The following is a 20279-nucleotide window of genomic DNA, read 5'->3' as shown; positions in this document are numbered from 1 at the left end:
CACTCGGACATCGCTTCAAACACTGACTGCACGACAAACAGCTTTATGAGCCGAGCTCCTCGTCTCTTTTTTGCAGTTCAGATAACTCCTGCAGTGATTCACTCATCAGATTGTTCACAAAAGCACAGGAACTTATGCATATGCCAAATAATTATATTTTTATGTTTTTTAATCAAATTCTCCATGACTTTGAACTTTTAGGGACGGAGATTTTTTTAAGAGTAGAAGCGGAAATGTGAAGCGACAGCTCTGATGTGATATTAGGAAGCTTGTTTAAAATTTGTGTTTATGTCATTATTTTCAGATTACAAATCCAATAGAGGTCTTATTCATTCAAGGTAGTCATATTTATTCATAACTTTATTAAGCCTGAGAGTTAACGGATCCAAGGAAACAGTTACCGGAACGCATCCTGTCCAAAAAAAAGGGGGGGAGTTCCCGGATCCTGTTCCGGCAGGATCCAGCTCAAATTAAGCCCTGAGTGACAGTAATGCATGAAATGTTCCGGATGAGTTACTGTAAACCACTTCCTGGAGCAAACCGACACACATTTACATGTACTGTAAATGTACATTAGTTAGCCCTCTTCTGATTCGGACTCCTGACCCCTAAGGATCAGGAGAAACGCTTCTTCTTCTGTTGCTTCTTTTCACATGATCCAGCCCAGGACAAAACTGTAATCGATGACATATTATTCACCTTAGAGCTAATCCGGTTAGCATAGACTTGATTTTTTCACAAAGCCCAGCACGTCCGATTACAGCTTGTTTTTGTTGAAACTCTGTTCATGACTGATTTGGAATGTGGTGTCAGTCCTGCCAGACTCCTGGCTACATTCAGCGTGTTGGTTGTTTGTGAGAGTTAGCTGTATGTTAGTGAAAATTTAGGATATTTTTGAAGTATTTATTTTAGATACCATATTTTTTGGCCTATAAATCACATTTTTTTGCATAATTTGCATGTCCTGCGACTTATACACCGAAGCGACTTATTTATGGATTTTTTTCCCCCATATTTATAAACCAATTTTTGGCTGAGATATGACCGTTTTCATTCGTTCTGACTGAAAATATTGAACACTACCATTTTGGCATGGCACTCGAGTGTATGGCATGCCGTTATGTTATGTAATGGGTAAAAGTGGCTATTTTTCGTTCAACATTTATTTATACAGGTTAATCCCATCGAGTCTCGGGGACTCATTTACAAGAGAGGCCTGAAAACATTATGACACATTAATGACTATTAATGACACAATCGGCTTGCCATAGCCTACCACCTTCGTCCAGCTCGCCTGGAGCAAACGTCAAATCAGCTTCATTTCACTGCGCCGCCCAGGCAAAATTCAGCTGGTTTGACCATTAAAATGCATTTATTAAGCAAACGTTCAACTGAGACACACCTTTGCTATAATGTCGAGAAAACAAAGAATTGTTTTAAGTGTTACTGTGTCTTGTTAAATTCCTGTTAAAGTCCTCCCGTGCACGCTCCCGCAGCCGCCATTTGGCAGCCAATCAATTTTTGGCACAACACTGGCCCACATTTCCAGGTTGTCAGCGGTGACGTGTAACAAACGCGACGCGTCACCGGTGACGAATAATGGATGCGACTTATACAGCGAAGCGACTTATTTATGGATTTTTCCACTTTATTAGACATATTTGGACTGATGCGACTTATAGGGCAGTGCGACATGTACGGCGAAAAATATGGTAATTTTTCCAACTCTGCACCAAAGTTCATGCTCAGTAATCCAGGTATACAATCCAACAATGTACAATCAGGTCATCTGGACAGTTTCTTTTTTATTTCTGAGACGTTTTGTCCTTCATTCGAAGGACTTCTTCTGAGGAGCCACCAGTAAACAAAACTGATTCCCACAAACAGCATACTCCATAGAGCTCACATTGTTCCAACTCTGGTTTTCCTATCTGCCTGACTGGCTATAAAACTATGTTAAACTCAGATTTTATTTGCCTTTAGAGGTTTTATATAGTTATGTTTTGTGCTGTCGCTGCATTTTGTCGACCGGAGAATCCCCGACTTCGGTCAGCTGTGCAGGGGAACATAACGGCACCGAGAGGAGAATGGGTTCCCCCCAGTGATAACAGATACAAATGCAGCACTCTATCTAAAAGGGATGTTGTCTCCTCCAGCTGTGTGGTTTGTGCCACCTCATGGCTGCGGGCAGACTGACTCAGGAGTTGCAGTCGACTTACAGGGAGTTCAGATGCCCAGGAAAAACCCTCTGGAGTGAGGTTTGCAGTCCTGCCAGCTGAGTCAGTGCGTTTGGCGACACAGGAAAGGGATACCAACTCTTCACCTAATCACTTTTTAAGCCCTGTGCACTGGAGCAATACAAACTGCCTCAGTTGTTTCAAGGGGCTGCAGTGTTACACTTTGCTCCCTGTAAGTAAGAGTAAGGAGGGAAAAGAAACAAACATTGGTTTAGCTCTGTTAGCTCACTGTGTCATAAGTCACCCTGCCTTTCTTCTGCTCCATCGTGCAGTTTTCATGCCTGAACTTTATTGGAACATCAGTGTCTGAGTGCAGCAGAAAGTTTGAAGGGTGCCTAACTGTACCCTTGGCTTTGGTGGCACAAGATAACGCTGCGTTTGGACTCCAGGGGCTTTGAACAAAGAGTCATGGCGACCGATGATTTAAAACTGATCTGTTACAAAGTTTGCAGCAAAGATCAGAGGCAGGCGTTTTTTGGTTCTGTATTATTGTGCAAAAAATTTTACACACATTTTAAAAAAAATCCTTCATAAAAATATTGAATTTGATGCATCTTTACTTGCTGCAATGCTCACATCTGGTTTAAAACCTTGAATCTCCACATTAAAGTGTTCTATACTAAATTATATGTGCCTTTTACATGTGCAATAATGAGTTTGAAAATGAAACGTCATGTGATGATCCTTCCCAAGAAGACATTTGCTTGCCTCTAATCCAGCTCTTGTGATACCATTCTGCTGATCAGCACCTTCTCTTTACATCACCTTCATACATTTCTTGCCGTTATTAAATATTCATTTTTTTTTCTATGCTTAAATATTTGCTTTACTTTCTCTTTCTTACTGGTCCAGTGTAAGTGATGGATATGGATGGAGATGGCAGTCCACAGGCTGACATGAGCAGCAGAGTAGCAGACAAACAGAGAGGGGACCTGTCTGTATGGATATTGCACAGTGCCTTAATGAAAGCCACGCTGCACGTGTAATTAGTGCACAATACCAGTCTGGCCCTGCGACAGAAGATCTGTGTCAGTGTGTGCAGGATTATGTAATAGCAGCTGCCATGGCTGTCAGAGTGCACCGCTGCTCTGCCATTAACTTGACTTATGTTCGGGGCTTTATTACAGAGTCCTACGTCATCTCTTCTTCAGCGTCATGCTTCATGCATTGCACTGAGTTTTAGCAGCTTGACTGGTCTGTTTCACCAACTGTTGGCATCTGACAGACACTGGATTTAAACTCCTGAACTGAAACTCCCGCGCAAAGTGTTACAAGTTTGGTTTTGACCACTTTTTGAGACCCAACCTCTTCATCTGACGCCTGCTCTCTGCTATAATCCCTCCCTTGCTGATGTCACTCCATACCTCCCCTGCAGCTTTCTGCATCTCAATCAAAGGCAAAGAGCAAAGTGAACGCACTCGGAGAACAGAGCAGCTGCAGTGTGTTGGGCCTCTGTGTGTGAGGCATGTTGATGTCAGCACAGAGGAGCTCTCTCTGTCTCTCCAGCCTCAGTGCCAGTCGGTCTTGTCTGGTTGGCTCCAGCAGTGACAGACTGACTTTTTTGCTTGCTCCAGTTCTAATAAAGAAATTCATCTCTCATCTGAAGTTCAGTGGGCCAGCATGGTTCCTCTGAGAACCAAGATCCTGGATGATAAATGAAAGTCGGGAAGAGGAGCCTCACTGACTCCCAGAGTCTTTTTCAGACGTGCTCGAGGCTCAAAATGAGAATGCAAGGGATTCCCAGCATCTGATTAAGCTGCCAAACATGAGCTCAGAAAAGAAGAATATCGTTTTTATCACTGTAGTTCGTCCTGAATCTGAGCTCACGTGAATAAATCACAGCCAGTGAGTGACTGTGAGGAGTCTTGATAGGAGACTGAGGTGTCCACAGCAGAGTCTTTGATCAGGACAAGTGATTTTATTATTCTACTAAAAAATAGACGATTGGACAAGAGTTATTGTGTGAATGTTTATGAAGCATTCACACTATTGTGATCCATTTTTCTTCCGTACATTTTTCGGTGTGATTTTTGTCCTGCAGTTTTCAAACTATTTCAACAAATCATAAATCAAAACTTTCAGCTCTTTCAGGACAATCCTGTTATGACTTTTGGTTTTGGTGCAACTTTAGCTTTTTGAAATATTTAGCCTATGCTGCCATTTTTTTCTCTCAAAGAAAAGGAATTATAAAAAGCTAATTTTATATCTGTCTATTCTTTAGACCTGTTTACAACCTTTTACTGCTCCTTTCACATTTTCTTCTGCTTCAGCGTCTTTCGGATTCCTTGTGCAAATTTAAGCTTTTTTCCAGCTATTTTCAGTCAATTTCAGCTGTTTTGCGCTCCTTTCAGATTCTTTCTGCTAACGACAACATTTTGGTTCTTCCTCCAACTTCTTTATGCTCATTTCAGCTTATACCCCTTTCATCTTATTTCTGCAAGTTTCAGCTTTTTCTGCCATTTCAGCTACTAGCTGTTTTATGCTAATTTTAGCTTTTTAGCTAATTCCACATTTTTTGCACTCATTTCAACTTTTATCAGCCCAATTCAGCAAAAATGTGCGCTCTCCATTTCCTTCTGGTAATTTAAGCTTCTTTCTGCATTTTTAGCTACTTTTCAGCTGGTTTTTTTTTTGCTACTTTCAGCTTTTTTCAGATAATTTCCACTTTTTTGTACTCATTTTTACCCCTTTCAGCCTAATTTGACAAACATGTTATTTCTGCTGTCTACTGCTAGCTTGTTCTACCTTTTCAGCTACCTTTTTAAGCTAATTTTAGCTGTTTTCAGATAAATTCAAGTTTTTCTGGGTAATTTTTGCTACTTTCATCCTAATTAACTTCTTTATGGTAATTTCAGCTTGTTATGCACCTTTCAGCTTTTTTCTGCTAGTTTCAACCTTTTCTGCTATTTTAACTACTATTTAGCTGTTTTTATGCTTATTTTAACCTTTTCAGCTAATTCCACATTTTGAGCTCATTTCAGCTCTTTCCACTTCCTTCTGGTAGTTTAAGCTTTCTGCCTTTTCAGCTACTTTTCAGCTTTTTTGTCGTTGTTGTTGCTAATTTCAGCTATTTTTAGCAAATTTCCTAATTTTTATGTTTATTTTTCCTTATTTAAACCTAATTCGGCAAAAATATGTTCTTTCTGCTTTTTTTCTGCTAATTAATACGTTTTTCCATTTCAGCTAGAATTCATCATGTTTTTTTACTTAATTTTAGCTGTTTTTCAGCAAGTTCTTCAACTAAGCATTCACACGTCATTTTTGCAGGAAATGCACTTTCTCTAGTTGTTATTGTTGTCTGTACTTTATATGTTCTGTCTGGAACAGGTGTCTCTTAATGAGACTAGCCTGTATTAATAAAGGTTGAACGAATGAAAATGAGTGTGATTTATGTTCTGCTGCAGAACACGACACTTTCAGAGCTGAAAAAAAGACGTTCAAATTAAAGATCCAGCATTCCTTGATTATGACACAGTTTTAGACAAAGGTCATCTTATGTTAAGAAATGTAAACCTAAAAATTGTGTGATGTGTGAAAATTGTGATATTGCAAAATATCACACTCTGAGTACGAGTTGCAGATTACTCTTAACTACTAATTTATCAAATTAACAGAGTTAAAGTCACTTTTGTGTTTGCTAAGGTCAATTAGTTGTGGCAGCCACCTTGGACTGACTTGACTCTGAAGGTGATCAGTTTTGCATCCAGTGATTAAATTCTGACAGTTTCCTTAAATTTAAGCCCGTAGAGTTCTCAGAACAGAGTTCAGAAAGCCACTGAACTTTTCTCTGCTTCTCTTAGAATAGCTCCTCCATTCATGCCACAGTTCAGTGTTTCCTGAGTCCATGTTGGATCTGTGCCTACATGAACGCCCTCTCTTGAGTGTCCAGCTTCATTGGAGGGGAGGACTTAAAAAGAGTCGGGTTAACAAATACAGGGGTGGTATCTGTACCGATCTTTGAGACGGGTGAAACCGGAGCTGAAATTGTAAAGAGGAAGAACAAACTTGGCGTAATCTGCTCGGTCGCTGATGCTCTAAAAGAAAAAGAAGCGAGGTGGATGATGGGAGGGGTTCGGTGTGACTCCCCTTCCTTATACGGTCACATGCAGCCCTGGCACTATGTCAGAAAGTCCAGTCAGGGAAAACATACTCTTTTAAAGCTTGCATAAACACACCGGGCCCATAAGCCTGCTCCCCCCCCCCCCCCTCCTCCCTGCAGCCCCTGCTGGGGAAGAGGAAAGGACAGGGGAAGAATGCTGTGAAATCTGAAAGGGAGTACGTAGATAAATTCCTGAGCTTTCAGTGCGCAGAGAGACTTTGCACCTCTTATTACATCAGGACATGTGATGCTGGCAGCTCAGAAGCTGCTCTGCCTGCAGACGGGTCTGGATGGGTGGGACGGGTGGGTTCAGGGACATATTTGGACAAAGAATCGAAGGAAATCAGGATGTGAGGTAGACACGTTCCTAATTGCCTCACACATCACGGAGCTTTCCGAACTCATTGGCCTTCAGAACAACACAAATAAAAACAAGAAGTCTCTTAATAAAAATATGCTTTACCACAAAGACACTACTGAAATCCTAAATTATAAAACTGAGTCCCCGGTGTCAAGATTCTTGCAGAGGCAGTAATAAAACCTGAGTTGGTGAAAGTCACTAAACTTTTGTCTGACTTGTGTCTAAATGTTGAATCTATCTGGTGTTTTTGACCCCAGGGGATAACTATGATGTCTGCGCCATTTGCCTGGATGAATATGAAGAGGGAGATAAACTCAGAGTCCTGCCATGTTCTCATGGTGAGTCGTCTGCACCAGACATCTTTACATTTTCAAAAAGGAAAAATTACACGTATTTAATCAAGAATCACTGTAGATGTCTTCATATGTGCTTTTAAAGTGAAATATTGTCTTGCACTTCCTTTTAACATTTAGCATGTTACATTTTAGTATACATTTTTAACTGCATTTTTACTGTAGTTTATTGTTGTCATTGTTTACCGTTATTGTTGTCTGTACTTTTTATGTTCTGTCTGGAATAGGTCCCTCTTATAAATGAGTCCTTGTAGCTCAGTGAGACTAGCCTGTATACAGTAAATAAAGGTTGAATGAAAAAGTATGACAAACAAAGAAAACGCTAATTCAACTTTAATTATAGAGTACCGGTAATTTACAAATTGTGAGTCTTTTAAATGTTATAAAACCAGATGCGTTTGTTGTTCCTAGCTTACCACAGCAAGTGTGTGGACCCCTGGCTAACCAAAACTAAAAAGACGTGCCCGGTGTGCAAGCAGAAGGTGGTCCCCTCGCAGGGCGACTCCGACTCGGACTCAGAGGAGGGGGAAAGCAGCCCCGAGGAGAACGAGGAAGTGTCTGAGAGCACGCCGCTGCTCCGCTCCCTGGCGTCCACCAGCGCTCACACCTTCGGCACCATATCAGGAGCGTCACACTCCGAACGGGACCAGGACTCCTCGGAGTACGAGGATGACGAGCTGGACACCAGCGACAGCGAGGAGGAGGTTACCGTGGAGACCGTGGTGGTGCAGATGCAGCAGCCGTGCTCCGAGGACCACGGGCAGGATTTGCCCCGAGCTTGATGGACCTGTTGGCTGCACATGTCACCGACTGGACTAATAATGGAGCTCTACTGCACTCTACTCATAAAATTACACAAGTGGAAAAGTAAGGTTCTAAACACAAAGCTTTACAAAGTTCAGTAGAAGCGCCATCTGTTTATGAAGTACGAATCAGAATAAGTGACTCTTAACCTTTGATTATCTCCTGCCCTACAAGAATATATGCTGTAGATATGTTCACGCACCATGGACTCAGCTGAAGGCCTTTGCAGCACCAGCTTGGTGAAACTGAACAGTCTGAGTGCAGCAGCAGTTAAATCACAGCAACGTTGTCACCAGTTTATTTCTAACCTGATGTTTGAAGGAGCTGCAGACTTTTGTGCCACAGTTCATCTGTTACAATAATGGACGTCCGAGTGAGTCAGAGGAAAAGGAGCGTGCTCTTCCTGTCACATGAAGTGAGGGTTACGCTAAACTTTTGTTTCATTTAACAGTTACTGGAAGGATTACCACCGTAACAGATGCTTAAATCATCTCATTTTATTACGATTTTTTAGATCTAGTTTTTTTGTTTCTTCAGATAAATGTTTGTTGACAAATCCTGTTGCCTTAGTTTTTTTTTTTAACTGTCTTTTTGCTCTCAGATTAAATCAAAATGGAAAAATCCCTGAGAAACTCTTTTGCCTAAAACTTGACAAACATCCCGTTACCCCATCGACCATTTCCAGTTTTCTTGTCTGCATATATTATTCACTGGTGCACATCACGTCTCATTAACTAACTGCAAGTTAAACCACTGACAAGTCCCTTCATGCCGATTTGTTTCATGTTTGTATAGAATTGTAATTCTGAGACGGTCTTGCAGTTACGTGTTCAAACTGCAAGGTATTGTTTATGTTGATTTGTTTATTGTTGTCCGCTGCCTCTTTACTTTCTGCCTGCAGTTGTACAGTGTCATTTAAATAAAAGGGATTTTCTATCCCATTTAGAAGTGTGTGTGTGGTGGTGTGGGTGGGTGGGTGGGGGGGGTTTGAGCATTTGTTCTGGAGCATTCCTTCCATGGAAATTCTGATTTGATGATCAATGTTTCCATGGCAACAGATGATAAATTGTCTTTCCTCACATCTAGGCCACAAGCGAAGCCTCCATTTTTACTCACCTCAAAACCAGTTACCGTAGTTTTCTTTACAGGCTAAACTTTGATGAACCCAAGGATTCTACAAGCTTCTATTCATAATTTCTGTACTCTTGATTTTTATTGGTCTACAGGTCATTCTCAAAAAATTAGCATATTGTGATAAAGGTCATTATTTTCCATAATGTAATGATAAAAATGAAACTTTCAAATATTTCAGATTCATTGCACACCAACTGAAATATTTCAGGTCTTTAATTGTTTTAATACTGATGATTATGGCATACAGCTCATGAAAACCCAAAATGCCTGTCCCAAAAAATTAGCATATTTCATCCCACCAATGAAAGACAAGTGTTTTTAATACAAAAAACGCCAACCTTCAAATAATCATGTTCAGTTATGCACTCAATACTTGGTCGGGAATCCTTTTGCATGAATCACTGCTTCAATGCGGCGTGGCATGGAGGCAATCAGCCTGTGGCACTGCTGAGGTGTTATGGAGGCCCAGGATGCTTCGATAGCGGCCTTAAGCTCATCCAGAGTGTTGGGTCTTGCGTCTCTCAACTTTCTCTTCACAATATCCCACAGGTTCTCTATGGGGTTCAGGTCAGGAGAGTTGGCAGGCCAATTGAGCACAGTAATACCATGGTCAGTAAACCATTTACCAGTGGTTTTGGCACTGTGAGCAGGTGCCAGGTCGTGCTGAAAAATTAAATCTTCATCTCCATAAAGCTTTTCAGCAGATGGAAGCATGCAGTGCTCCAAGACCTCCTGATAGCTAGCTATCTGTCTTACCCTCTTGCTTGAGGGTGTCAATGATGGCCTTCTGGACAGCAGTCAGGTCGGCAGTCTTACCCATGATTGCGGTTTTGAGTAATGAACAAGGCTGGGAGTTTTTAAAAGCCTCAGCAATCTTTTGCAGGTGGTTAGAGTTACGTCGTTGATTCAGATGGTTAGGTTAATAGCTTGTTTAGAGAACCTTTTCATGATATGCTAATTTTTTGGGACAGGCATTTTGGGTTTTCATGAGCTGTATGCCATAATCATCAGTATTAAAACAATATAAGACCTGAAATATTTCAGTTGGTGTGCAATGAATCTGAAATATATGAAAGTTTCATTTTTATCATTACATTATGGAAAATAATGACCATCACAACATGCTAATTTTTTTAGGACCTGTATTTTCCCCCGTCACTTTTTTTTTTTTTTTTTTAAATAAAGGCTTTTTGTGTGCAAACAAACAAGGCAGCAAGGGTTAACTTTTTTTCTGGAATTAGTGTAAAAAGATATTTTTCTAGTACCCATTTCCTTTTTATTATTTTAATCACCTGAGAACTGCTCATTCATGTATGGGTGTGCACGTCTGATTTGTAGCTTGAAGCAGCATTTTATTAGTAATGACTAAAACTGCTCTGGTTGGTAGAGATTAATTCTTTACTTTGTACATTTCAGGAAAAAAAAAAAAACAGAAGGTAATCCTGGATCATTTTCCAGATGCACTTAGTTTCAACAACTACATCTTTGCTCTTAAACATTTTAAGACGATTTAAGACATCTTTGCTCCAATCTGGAAACTTGAGCAAGGCCCTTTATGATAAAAGCTTTATACTGGGTAGTAACTACAGTATACATTAAAAATTCTGTTTAAATACGGTAGTTTTGTTACATGTGAATGAAATAGCTCGATCTTAAGAGTTTTCCATAAATGTTACCTAAACTTTAAAAGGTGGCCGGTTAACGCATACCGGTATGTTTGGCAACACAGTGGATCAGTGAATCGTGCTGTTGCCTCACAGCAAGAAGGTACAGAGTTCAATCCTCAGGTTGGACGGAAGTCATTTCTGTATAGTTTGGATGTTCTCGTGTTTGTCAGGCACTGGTTTCCTCAGTCACAAAACATGCATGTTGGCTGCACTCTGGCCTCCACTTGCAGAGATCTGACCACATTGAGATTTGCCTGGTTAAATAAAGGGTTTGTACAGTACATGGTGGTGGCCATCTTGAATTTTGGCATGGCAACAATTTTTGATAATCTTTCTTGCCACCTAGCTGCAGCCATACACCAAAATGAAGGTCGGTATCTCACTTATTTTTCAAGTTATTGTGTTCACAACATATGACGGCGAACGGAGGGCATCTCCAATTCTCCCTTTTCACTCTGCGATGGGGGACGATCTGCTTATAAGCAGTTAGAGCAGTCAGCCAATTTAAAAATGTAAGAGGCACAGATCTTAAAATAGCCACAAATCAGAAGACACCCTAACATGAAAAACCTTAGAGAGACTCTGGTAAAGAACAGACATTAACCATTCGTCTGGTTGGAATAAATTTATTTGATCTGTTTGTAAACAAGGTGATAAATCAATTTATGGCATTTCTTGGTTTATGCATATGACAGATGCATTAAAGACTGTATCCCAGATGTAAGAAGAAAAAGAAAAAAAAAAAAGTGGTGAGGAAAGGAAATAAACAGATCAGCAGAGGACTTTTAAACAGTGTTTTAAATGGAGTACACATATCCCACAAGGCCTAAACAGTGGAGCTGAAGCTACAAAAGACAAAAAGTGCCGATGAAATGACTTCTTAGCCAGCAGTGGGTAAAATCCATCAAACAGATCTCTACATTATGGCACAGGATACACAGGTTCTGTAGTTAAGTTTCAACAAGACAACCATGAGCATCTTTGTTCCAACTACCATCTCCCATTGAGTGTCATTTCTACTTTTAAAAGTTAAGTTTTTAGTCAATTGGACATTGCCTTTAGCAGTACTGAGCATGGACAGACCGAGGGATACCCCAAAGCTCAATGACTAGAATAAAAAGGCAAATTTATTCCACAGTCGTGTAGCTAACACAGCACGGGTTTGTACAATGCAAACAAAAACAAGAATTATATTCAGGTTCTTCCACCCATACCTGAAGATAAGAGAATTTGCCTGCAGTATTACCTTCTTGTTACCGATTCCTTCGTCAGAAAAACAAAAACAGGAAAAAAAAAAAAATGGTGATCCCTCACATGATTCAGAGCACTTGTAAACACCCGAGCTGCAACTACACTTGGTCCTATATAAAGAAATAAAATCTAACCGAACACACTCCAGATGGCTACAAGTTGGGACATCTACTGTCCAAATAAATGACAGCCTTTAAAGAAAAGGGGGGGAAATTAACATTACATGGCAAAACTAAACAAATGCCTGAGTCAGCGTTACTGTGGAATGTCCATGGATTTTGTGTAGTGCGGGAGGTTGTAATGCTAGAAGACAGACCATCAGCTTGTGAGTGACACCAACGCGAGCAAAGCTGGTTTATGATGGCCAACTGAACTGGTCCCTCGCACAGACAAGCCCTCCTTTTATAAAGTCGTTTTCAGGACAGTACAGTGACTCAAGAGGGAGGGGGTGGTAGTGTTTGTTTATTGAAAGACCTCAAAGAAAGAAGTATAGTGTCAGATTTTTGCCAACAATTCAGGGAAAACAATATACTAAAAAATAAAAAATAAATTGTGGGGGGGGGGGATCCGTCAGAAATGACAGTGGTCCTAGATATGCAGTCTCCCCTCCTGGAAATGGAGGAAATAAAGGAAGACATGACTAGTTTTGTTAAGAGCTCAAGTGCTCCAAAGGCATGGGCTGCTCAAGGAGGGAGTGCGCATGATTGCGCCTGGGGGGGGGGTTTGGGAAAAGGTACCATTAAAAAAAAAAAAAAAAAAAAGCAGCAAGGGATTTCTACTACAAAAATTGGCGCTATAGCTTCCATGGATTTGTGTTTTCTGCCAGAATATACGTTTTGCTGGTCTTGAGTACAGATTTGTCACGACACCCTGTTTAGCAACATGCTCATTTTTGCAATGGATCAACTTAAAGAGTTCTTTAAAGGAGATAGAAGATTACATAAAGCAGGTGGGGTGAAGGTTCAGGGGAACATGTCAACAAAAGGATAAATGAGGAGAAAGGTAGGGTAGGAAAAGAAAAAATAATATAAACTATGCTAGGACTGGAAGTGGTGTGAAATGCAACAAGGTGGTAAGGGTGAGCTGCTAGCTGGGTACAGGTTGCTTTAGTATCCGGACTTCCTCAGGTACTCAGCCATCACATAAGCTTTCTTGTTGAGCTGCCCTCCATGGATACCTTCCTTCCCCATGACAAAAACCAATGCTGGAGTACACAAAAGGACAAAAATTAAAAATTAAAAATAAATGAATGACAACAGCAGGGATGAACAATGAAACATTTTCTTCTGTCTTAGCTAAACGTGGGCTACATTGTTGGGGCAGAGTCCGGACCCTGCATTATTAAGAAATGCTCCTGGGATGTTATTTATTGGGTTTGCCTGGGGGGGAGAGAAGAAACGTGGGTTTGACAGCAACTTTTTAGTCCATTTTTCTGAGTTTTTTTTTTTTTTTTTTAAGTTTTTGTTTTCCTTTTAATTTTTTTTCCTCTTCCTCTACTACACCACATTTACTACGTCTAACTAAAACCCTGAATCCCTCAAGTATTTTGCCATCGAGTATGCCTTCTTATTCAATCCGCCTCCATGGACCCCTTCTTTTCCCATTACCAAGACCAAGACTGAAAGAAAAAGAGACAGAAGGAACATTTAGAAGGAGTGTGGAAATCACAAGTGAAGAGAAAAGCACACAGCCACAGAGCAGCAGACAGGACAAGACGGACACAAAAAGATAATGACAAAGGAGCAGAGCTTTGAGTCTGAATGCTGTGGGTCAAAACCTTTTTCTTATCAGAGCTGCTGGTGATGAAGAACGTTCAAATAAAGCAGTGTGAGCCCAACAAGGTAACAGATAATAAGTGCAAACCTAATTAAGTTGACACTTGTTAGTATTAGAAGTAAAGCTGTAAGTTTTAGTTGTGTTTTTTTAACTCAGTTGAGTAAACCGATTGATTTGACAGCATACCAATTAAAAAATAAAAATAAAGTGTGTTGCACTGCTGTAATCTGCCAATTTACACTCCTCTCACAGGCAGCTGCACAAGCCAGCAGTGTCTCAAACAGCCAGTGTAGATTTGTCAAATGTGTCATTTCTTTTGCAATTATGACAGCCGTGTTCTACCTGCTTATTCTAGCCAAACTGAGGATCACTGCTAAACGTAAGCCAATTTGTAATGTTTAACAAGATTTAAGCTTGTTCTGAAATATACCTCAAGCCTTCTTGTACTCTGAGAAAGATTAAATGTACTCAGTTTAACAGTTGTATGAAGGACTTGACAAGAGATGAGCAAGTAATGGTATCTAGAGGTGGTTAATGATTCATTTGTTTTAGTAAATGATTATTTTGTTCAGGCATCAGCTTCAAACCACAAGATAACTTGTAATGATTTGTTTAGTAAAGCCATAAAAGCCTTGCCTGGGGGTTTCTTTACAAACAGGTTGAGCACAGAACAGGTTCTTCAGGAATATGTATTACACAACATGCCAGCAGCAAAGAAGAATAAAAAGCAAAGGTTCTGACAAACCAAACTAAAGAAACACGTGCACAAGCATGCTTGGGGTACCTCTCCTCAATACATGTGAGAACCCTTAAAGCGCCCAACAACATGTGCAGGGGGACAGACTTGTAGTTTAGAGACAGTAGGAGAGAGTGTGTAAATTAAGAGGGACAAACACATGCAGTTCAGAAAAGTTTAAAGGAAATCCTGGGCCACAGATTCAGGCCAGTATGTAGAAAACGGGAACCAGTTCGTCCTTGTAGCCTCACCTGTAAGTAACAGAGCACAGAGGCTCGTGCACACATTAAAAGAACTGGCACAACCAAACTGACTGGCCTCTGCTTATGCTCAAGAAAGTTTAGGAGCAATGTACAGGATTGTAAAAATAATAAGAAGAATAGGCTCAAATGATCTTACACAGTGTCAATAAAAAAGTAGACTACAGACCACTCTTAAAACATAAAAAAACTTATCTTAAATAAAATACCTATTGCTTTAACTGCTCAAAAATTCCCTTAGGGCACTGACAATAATACAAAAGGGGTGTGGTCCAAACTAGTGTTTCAATCACGTTTGCTTTGTTTTGGCCAACCATTCCAACTTTAAATTGATTTTCAAATGAAAGGCATCATTATAATTTGGATTTGAAATACTTAAAAAAAAAGTTCTTGTCAAACTCAAATGGACAAATCAAAAAAAAATTTAAGTAACCATGTCAGTGTGAACCAAAATCATTTCAGACAAATATTTCACTTTTTGAAGTAAAGGTGGTTTAGCCTTAATCCGAAGGATATTAAATGCTTTTTTGATATTGCTAACAAAAAGCATTTGAACTGGACTGTAAAACAAGTCACTAAATTGTTTACATTGAATATAACTGCACTACTAGCTCAATGATTATTTTGTTGCATTTTATGCTTCTTAAACAGTTACATATACATTTGACACTCAACCCTACTCATTCCTCATTTCTCCACTGGAATCAAGTGCTAAAAAGGCAACATCCAGTTACCCACAGATTTTTTTAAACATATATTGAGGAAAGGTGCTTTTAACACCTGTACAACATGCAGTCACAACACATCAGCTAGAACAGATCAAGTAAAGGGACTATATCCAAGCAACTGAAGCCATTACATTAAAAATTTAAAAAGAAATGAAAGTGCTCACCTTTGACTGCTTTGCCTAAAGAAATATTGTATGTTGGCTCCCCTGCTTGACTCTTTGTCCGCATGTCCATTGTCCAGTCACCGTCAACTAGGAGGCTGTCTCTGATTACTGAGCACTTTTTACTGCCTAAGGTCAGCCCATTGGTGAAGAATGTCTCCCGCTCCTTTCCTATTAATACGTCGATTTCACCAGGCTGAAAGAATGCAGGAAATAAAACAGTTAAATTGGTTTTTCACACATTCAGGAAGACAGATTTATGATTCTCATTTGAAATTTGACAGTTAAAAGATATGCAGCTGCACTCATCTGGATAATTTGCTTTAATACTTTGGATATTTAATTCAACTGCAACTCAATAGTAAAACTTAAGTAAAAATATGTCAACAAACAGCTACGCTAAAGCAGACAATCAGCTGCACCACCCTAGACTTAGTTGTCCACTTCACAACACAATGAAGTGGCATTAAAATACAAGTATGTAGTTTGTAGTAGTTTGCATTTTTTTTTCTTTCAAATATTCAGTATACAAAAATACTTAAAAAACACACAGAGTATGTATTTAAAGGGTAAAGTCAAAAACATAAAAACCTGAGAACAGGATACACTGTTCATGATTAGAGATAAAAACAAGCCACACTTTAAGCAATTTGTCATTATGACAAATTAGAAAACTACACCATAGATCTAACTAAATGCATTAGCTTAGAGAATTTCTGTCCACCAATGTCCTGAAATCTCAGAAACCCAACTGCAGGAACACAATGCTCAGAAACCTGATAGGTTAGCTAGCACCTCTTAACAAACATGAAAACTTTCAAGCAGGAATTTTACTGCTTGGATTAGCAGGGATGCTAAATGCACAGGCCTCGCTGGCTAACGGCTTCTTTTCCCTTACTTAAAAAAAAACTTAATTCATAAAACTGTTTTCACTTTGCGAATTTTCATAAACGTTGTCAAATTGTCGGCTCAGTCCTCCAAAATTAATGCATTTAGCCGAAACCTCCCCCCAAACATTTTGATGCAACATCACGCGATTACTCAAGGAAAACACCTCGGTTTATTACGGACACTCCCAAGAGAAGCCTGAACAAAACGCGGACATGGATGGCTCAATGAATTTATTTATACACAAGGCCTCAGAAAAACTAGATAATTATTTTGTAAATAGTGACCTTGCATTTCTTTTTTTTTATATACATTTGCTTAGAACAAAAAAGAAAATGGAGGCTCAAAAAAAAAATTGCCGCAGTTGACCGGTTAGCTTTAGGAAACTTATTTTAATAAAATACACTCGATTAAGCCATAAACAATAGTCAACAGTGTTTCGCTGCAACAATGATAACGATTAACGTTTTTGTTCAGCTTTAATGGACAAAAATTATATAAAGAAAAACTGAGAGTGTATCCGCCATTTTGAAGAAAAGGGGCGGTTGTGACGGCGTGATTTCATAGAAGCGGACCAGGAGAAAAAGACCCCAGTACGACAACACGTCAGACACTGGAGCCAGCCAGAAGTAAGCTAAATGGTGCTAACGTGGTATAAATCTTCAAAAATACTGGCGACTGACAATTAAACTATGAATATCCAATACAGCCAATATATTCAGTTAGAAAACAATTCCGTTAGAAATGAATCCCGAGCTTGATCACGCCTCAGCTACGTAGGCAGGTGTTTTGCTGAAAAAGGCACCCTTGGAAAATTCTAGCAGCCTAGCCTGATATAAGGAGCACCTTGTACACTCCCAAAACAAAAAAAAAAATTATACAGTGCTGAAGAACGTAAATCAGTGACACTTGTCCTTGAAGCATTTTACGGATTTTCACACGCGCTTCCCTTTCGTGGGGAAGGGGGTGAGAGCTTCAACGGTGGGAGTGCGTTTTTCGACACAACACCGGTATCACACGCTAGTTAGCGCCGCTAAACTGTTAGCGGTTTTAGCTTTAGTCCACTGAGCGCTTAAATCAATAGCTTGGGGCTACATTGAGTAAATTACATTTTTGTTCACCGAAATATAAATTTAAAAGTCAATATTCCACAGCAATTACAGACAATATTAAATGCTGATTAAAAATACATTCCACGCCTGCATGTGTGTGTGTCTGACCACCGGATGCCATGTGTACCGCACTCATTCAACAAGGCCTGGCTATGCAGATAAACGTACAACCATGCAAAATGTACATTTCCACCTTTTCCAAGCTACATATACCGAAACAAATAGCATACTAACCGTCATGTTGGTAAAGATACCGCCGGCAAACGATGCCCAGACGTATTTAGCGTCTGCGTACCCAACAATGGCTGCGTCCTGGCAGCTGCCATCAGCCATCAGGTTGTCCACGTAGCTTTGCCAGGACATGTTAGTGATATTAGTGCTAGGGTGGGATAAAGTACAGTTAAACCACAATCGTCTCTAAAATGAGGAAAAGCTGTGTTTATCGGTGGCTAACGAGTCTCCAGCAAGCAAAGCTCCCCGGTTCCGTTACGTCCCGGCTTTCTTCTGGTCCAAGCAACGAAGAGAAGCCGCTGCGATCAGACAGGAGCTTGGGTGTAGTCCTGACTATATCCCTCCGCCTGAGTTGTTGTTCGTCATGCTTCCTTACTCCACAAAAAACTACGCGGCGGAGGAATACCACCGTTGATTTCCAATGAAATAAACTCCACAGACTATTTCTTCAAGTACCCCAGCCTTTTTGCTTCCTCTAAAAACTTCATTCTCATCATGCATTTTAAATACCATTTTTAATGAAAGCGTTGTTTAAATTCCAGGCTTTTAAAATACATTTCATTACATTTTTTATACCAAGCCACAAGGTTTAATTTGTTCCACAAGCGCTTGTGCTCAGTGCAGGATCTAGGTGGATGTGGGCTCCTAAACTGAAGATACTTCCTGGGCCCTATGGACATTATTTATTTAACACTTACAGATTACAATTCTGGGTATGGACAGATTGATTTCCAGATTTCTTGTCATATAGAATGGGGACAGCCTAGAAAGGCAGGGTCTTGCTTTTCTATCAACTTTAATGCAGCCCAAACTGCAATGTTTACCCCCATAAATTTTGTATCAAATTGACTGGCTTGGCACCGTGATGTGTACTTTTACTTTTATTGGCATTTCAGACAGACTAAAGTCATTAAGTAAAACTAATAATAGTACTATCTTGACTTTGAAACGGTAAAAGGTTTGAAGCATTTGTCCAACCATAAACCAAGTGGTTGTTAAGTGAGGCTTGAATAAATTACAACGCATTCCAGTGATGTGAGTCTTGCACATTTTTTGGGAAATAAGTAGAATAAGGCATTTGAAAAAGATCAGTTCATCAAAAACAACTGTATTTTGGGACTCACTAAAGCTTGGAGGTTTGGGCTACCGCCCTGTAAAGCCTTTTGGAAAGTCCAGCCCTGCTTGTGCTAGACCTTAAATCATTCAATTACAACGCAGTCACCACACAGACATGGACACAATCAATGCAGATGTCTGTAGAAAAGCACCCTAATTAAAACACAGAATGAAAAAAAAACACCAGTAGATAATTTATCATTTATATAAACCCATGGTGCACTTTGGACAAATTAACCAACATTTTATAATACTGCACTTAAAAAACAACGCCAGGGGTGGAGAGTTTTTTTTTACTTGAGTAGTTCTTTCATTTGTGTTTGAATGTTTAGAACGAGGCCATAACCTGATCAAAAGTGTCTTCCATTGAAAAGAAAGTTAAAGTAAATGTTAGTTTCAACCTGTTTTTGTCTTTGCTCATTTTAAACTGGGATGTTCCCTTGGAAACACCTCATATATAGTGTTCAATAAAAACAAATCTGCATATGTGGAGTTTAAAGCTTCTTCACGATCCTCAAAGATATTTAGGTATATGCGTTTGTGCCACTTTGGTATTTCTGATTGTATGGTACATTTAATTTACATGCTACATTAAAATGATCTAACACACACACACACACACACACACCTGCTGATGTCAGTGTCGGACATTTCATAAATGTAAGTTATCAAATCAAACCATTTACTTCAGGACATTATCAAACGAGCAGGCCTGTGTGTCTGTTTATATTTACTCCATGGAAACCATTAATAAGGAAACCACATGACTCTTATGGTCTAGTTTTTCCCTCTCCTTTGTCGCCTGGTTTGTTTTCGGACGAGTTGAAAACTGCAGTTGTTTAGTATCTTTATCCTGGAAATGTGCTGCGTGTCCATTGTTTATTCCAAGATCTCATATTTTGAAAAGTTTGATGTGCTTATTTTAAAATACACAGATTCAAGGATTTTTTATTGTCATTCACATCACATGTGGTTCATGTGGTGGAACGAAACTATGTACATAGGGTCCCAGTTACATCCAACAAAAATACAAATTGTAAAAAAAACACAAAAAAAACAGTAATAAGATCCGAGACATGATACGGATATATGAATATGGACATTGTTCAAATCTTATCAATTAAAGCAAACAAAAATCATTACCGGTAGTTTGTGACTTTCATAACCAAACTACACTATCTATAGACTGAATTCAAGTTGAGTGGATCAAAAACATGGAAATGTGAATTTAAGCAGACATAACTGCAAAGTCATTTCCAAATACACACACACGCAAGCTTTGCCCGTAAATTACTCATTTGCATAAACGTTTTGTTTTTGACTTTTAGGGATTTTTGCACAACTCCTAAAACCTTTAAACTTGAC

General features: G+C 39.5%; 2 protein-coding genes across 3 annotated transcripts in view; one reads left to right on the top strand and one right to left on the bottom strand.

Annotated features, from left to right (window-relative positions):
- The window catches only part of rnf13 (ring finger protein 13), a 43838-nt gene extending 35091 nt beyond the window's left edge, over positions 1-8747 (top strand). Inside the window, exons 9-10 of the mRNA XM_037674580.1 lie at positions 6955-7035; positions 7462-8747. Coding sequence (XP_037530508.1) covers positions 6955-7035; positions 7462-7832 — 452 coding nt within the window. The 3' untranslated portion in view covers positions 7833-8747. The remainder of the gene's footprint in view (positions 1-6954; positions 7036-7461) is intronic.
- Positions 8748-12622: 3875 nt separating this feature from the next.
- LOC119430613 (profilin-2) lies at positions 12623-18123 on the bottom strand. Of its 2 annotated transcripts, none has more exons than XM_037698049.1 (3): positions 17802-18123; positions 15571-15763; positions 12623-13110 (listed from the first exon to the last, which is right to left on the bottom strand). In XM_037698049.1, the coding sequence occupies exons 1-3, from the start codon at positions 17928-17930 to the stop codon at positions 13013-13015; spliced, it is 420 nt and encodes a 139-aa protein (XP_037553977.1). In that variant the 5' UTR covers positions 17931-18123; the 3' UTR covers positions 12623-13012. The 2 variants fall into 2 exon arrangements, with proteins under 2 accessions (XP_037553977.1, XP_037553976.1); XM_037698048.1 differs by lacking the exon at positions 12623-13110 and adding an exon at positions 13340-13524.
- Between the last annotated feature and the right edge of the window lie 2156 nt (positions 18124-20279).

Source organism: Nematolebias whitei, chromosome 3, assembly GCF_014905685.2.
Source record: "Nematolebias whitei isolate Nwh7 chromosome 3, NemWhi1, whole genome shotgun sequence".
Classification (NCBI taxonomy): domain Eukaryota; kingdom Metazoa; phylum Chordata; class Actinopteri; order Cyprinodontiformes; family Rivulidae; genus Nematolebias; species Nematolebias whitei.
This window is presented reverse-complemented; position numbering and strand designations above follow the sequence as displayed.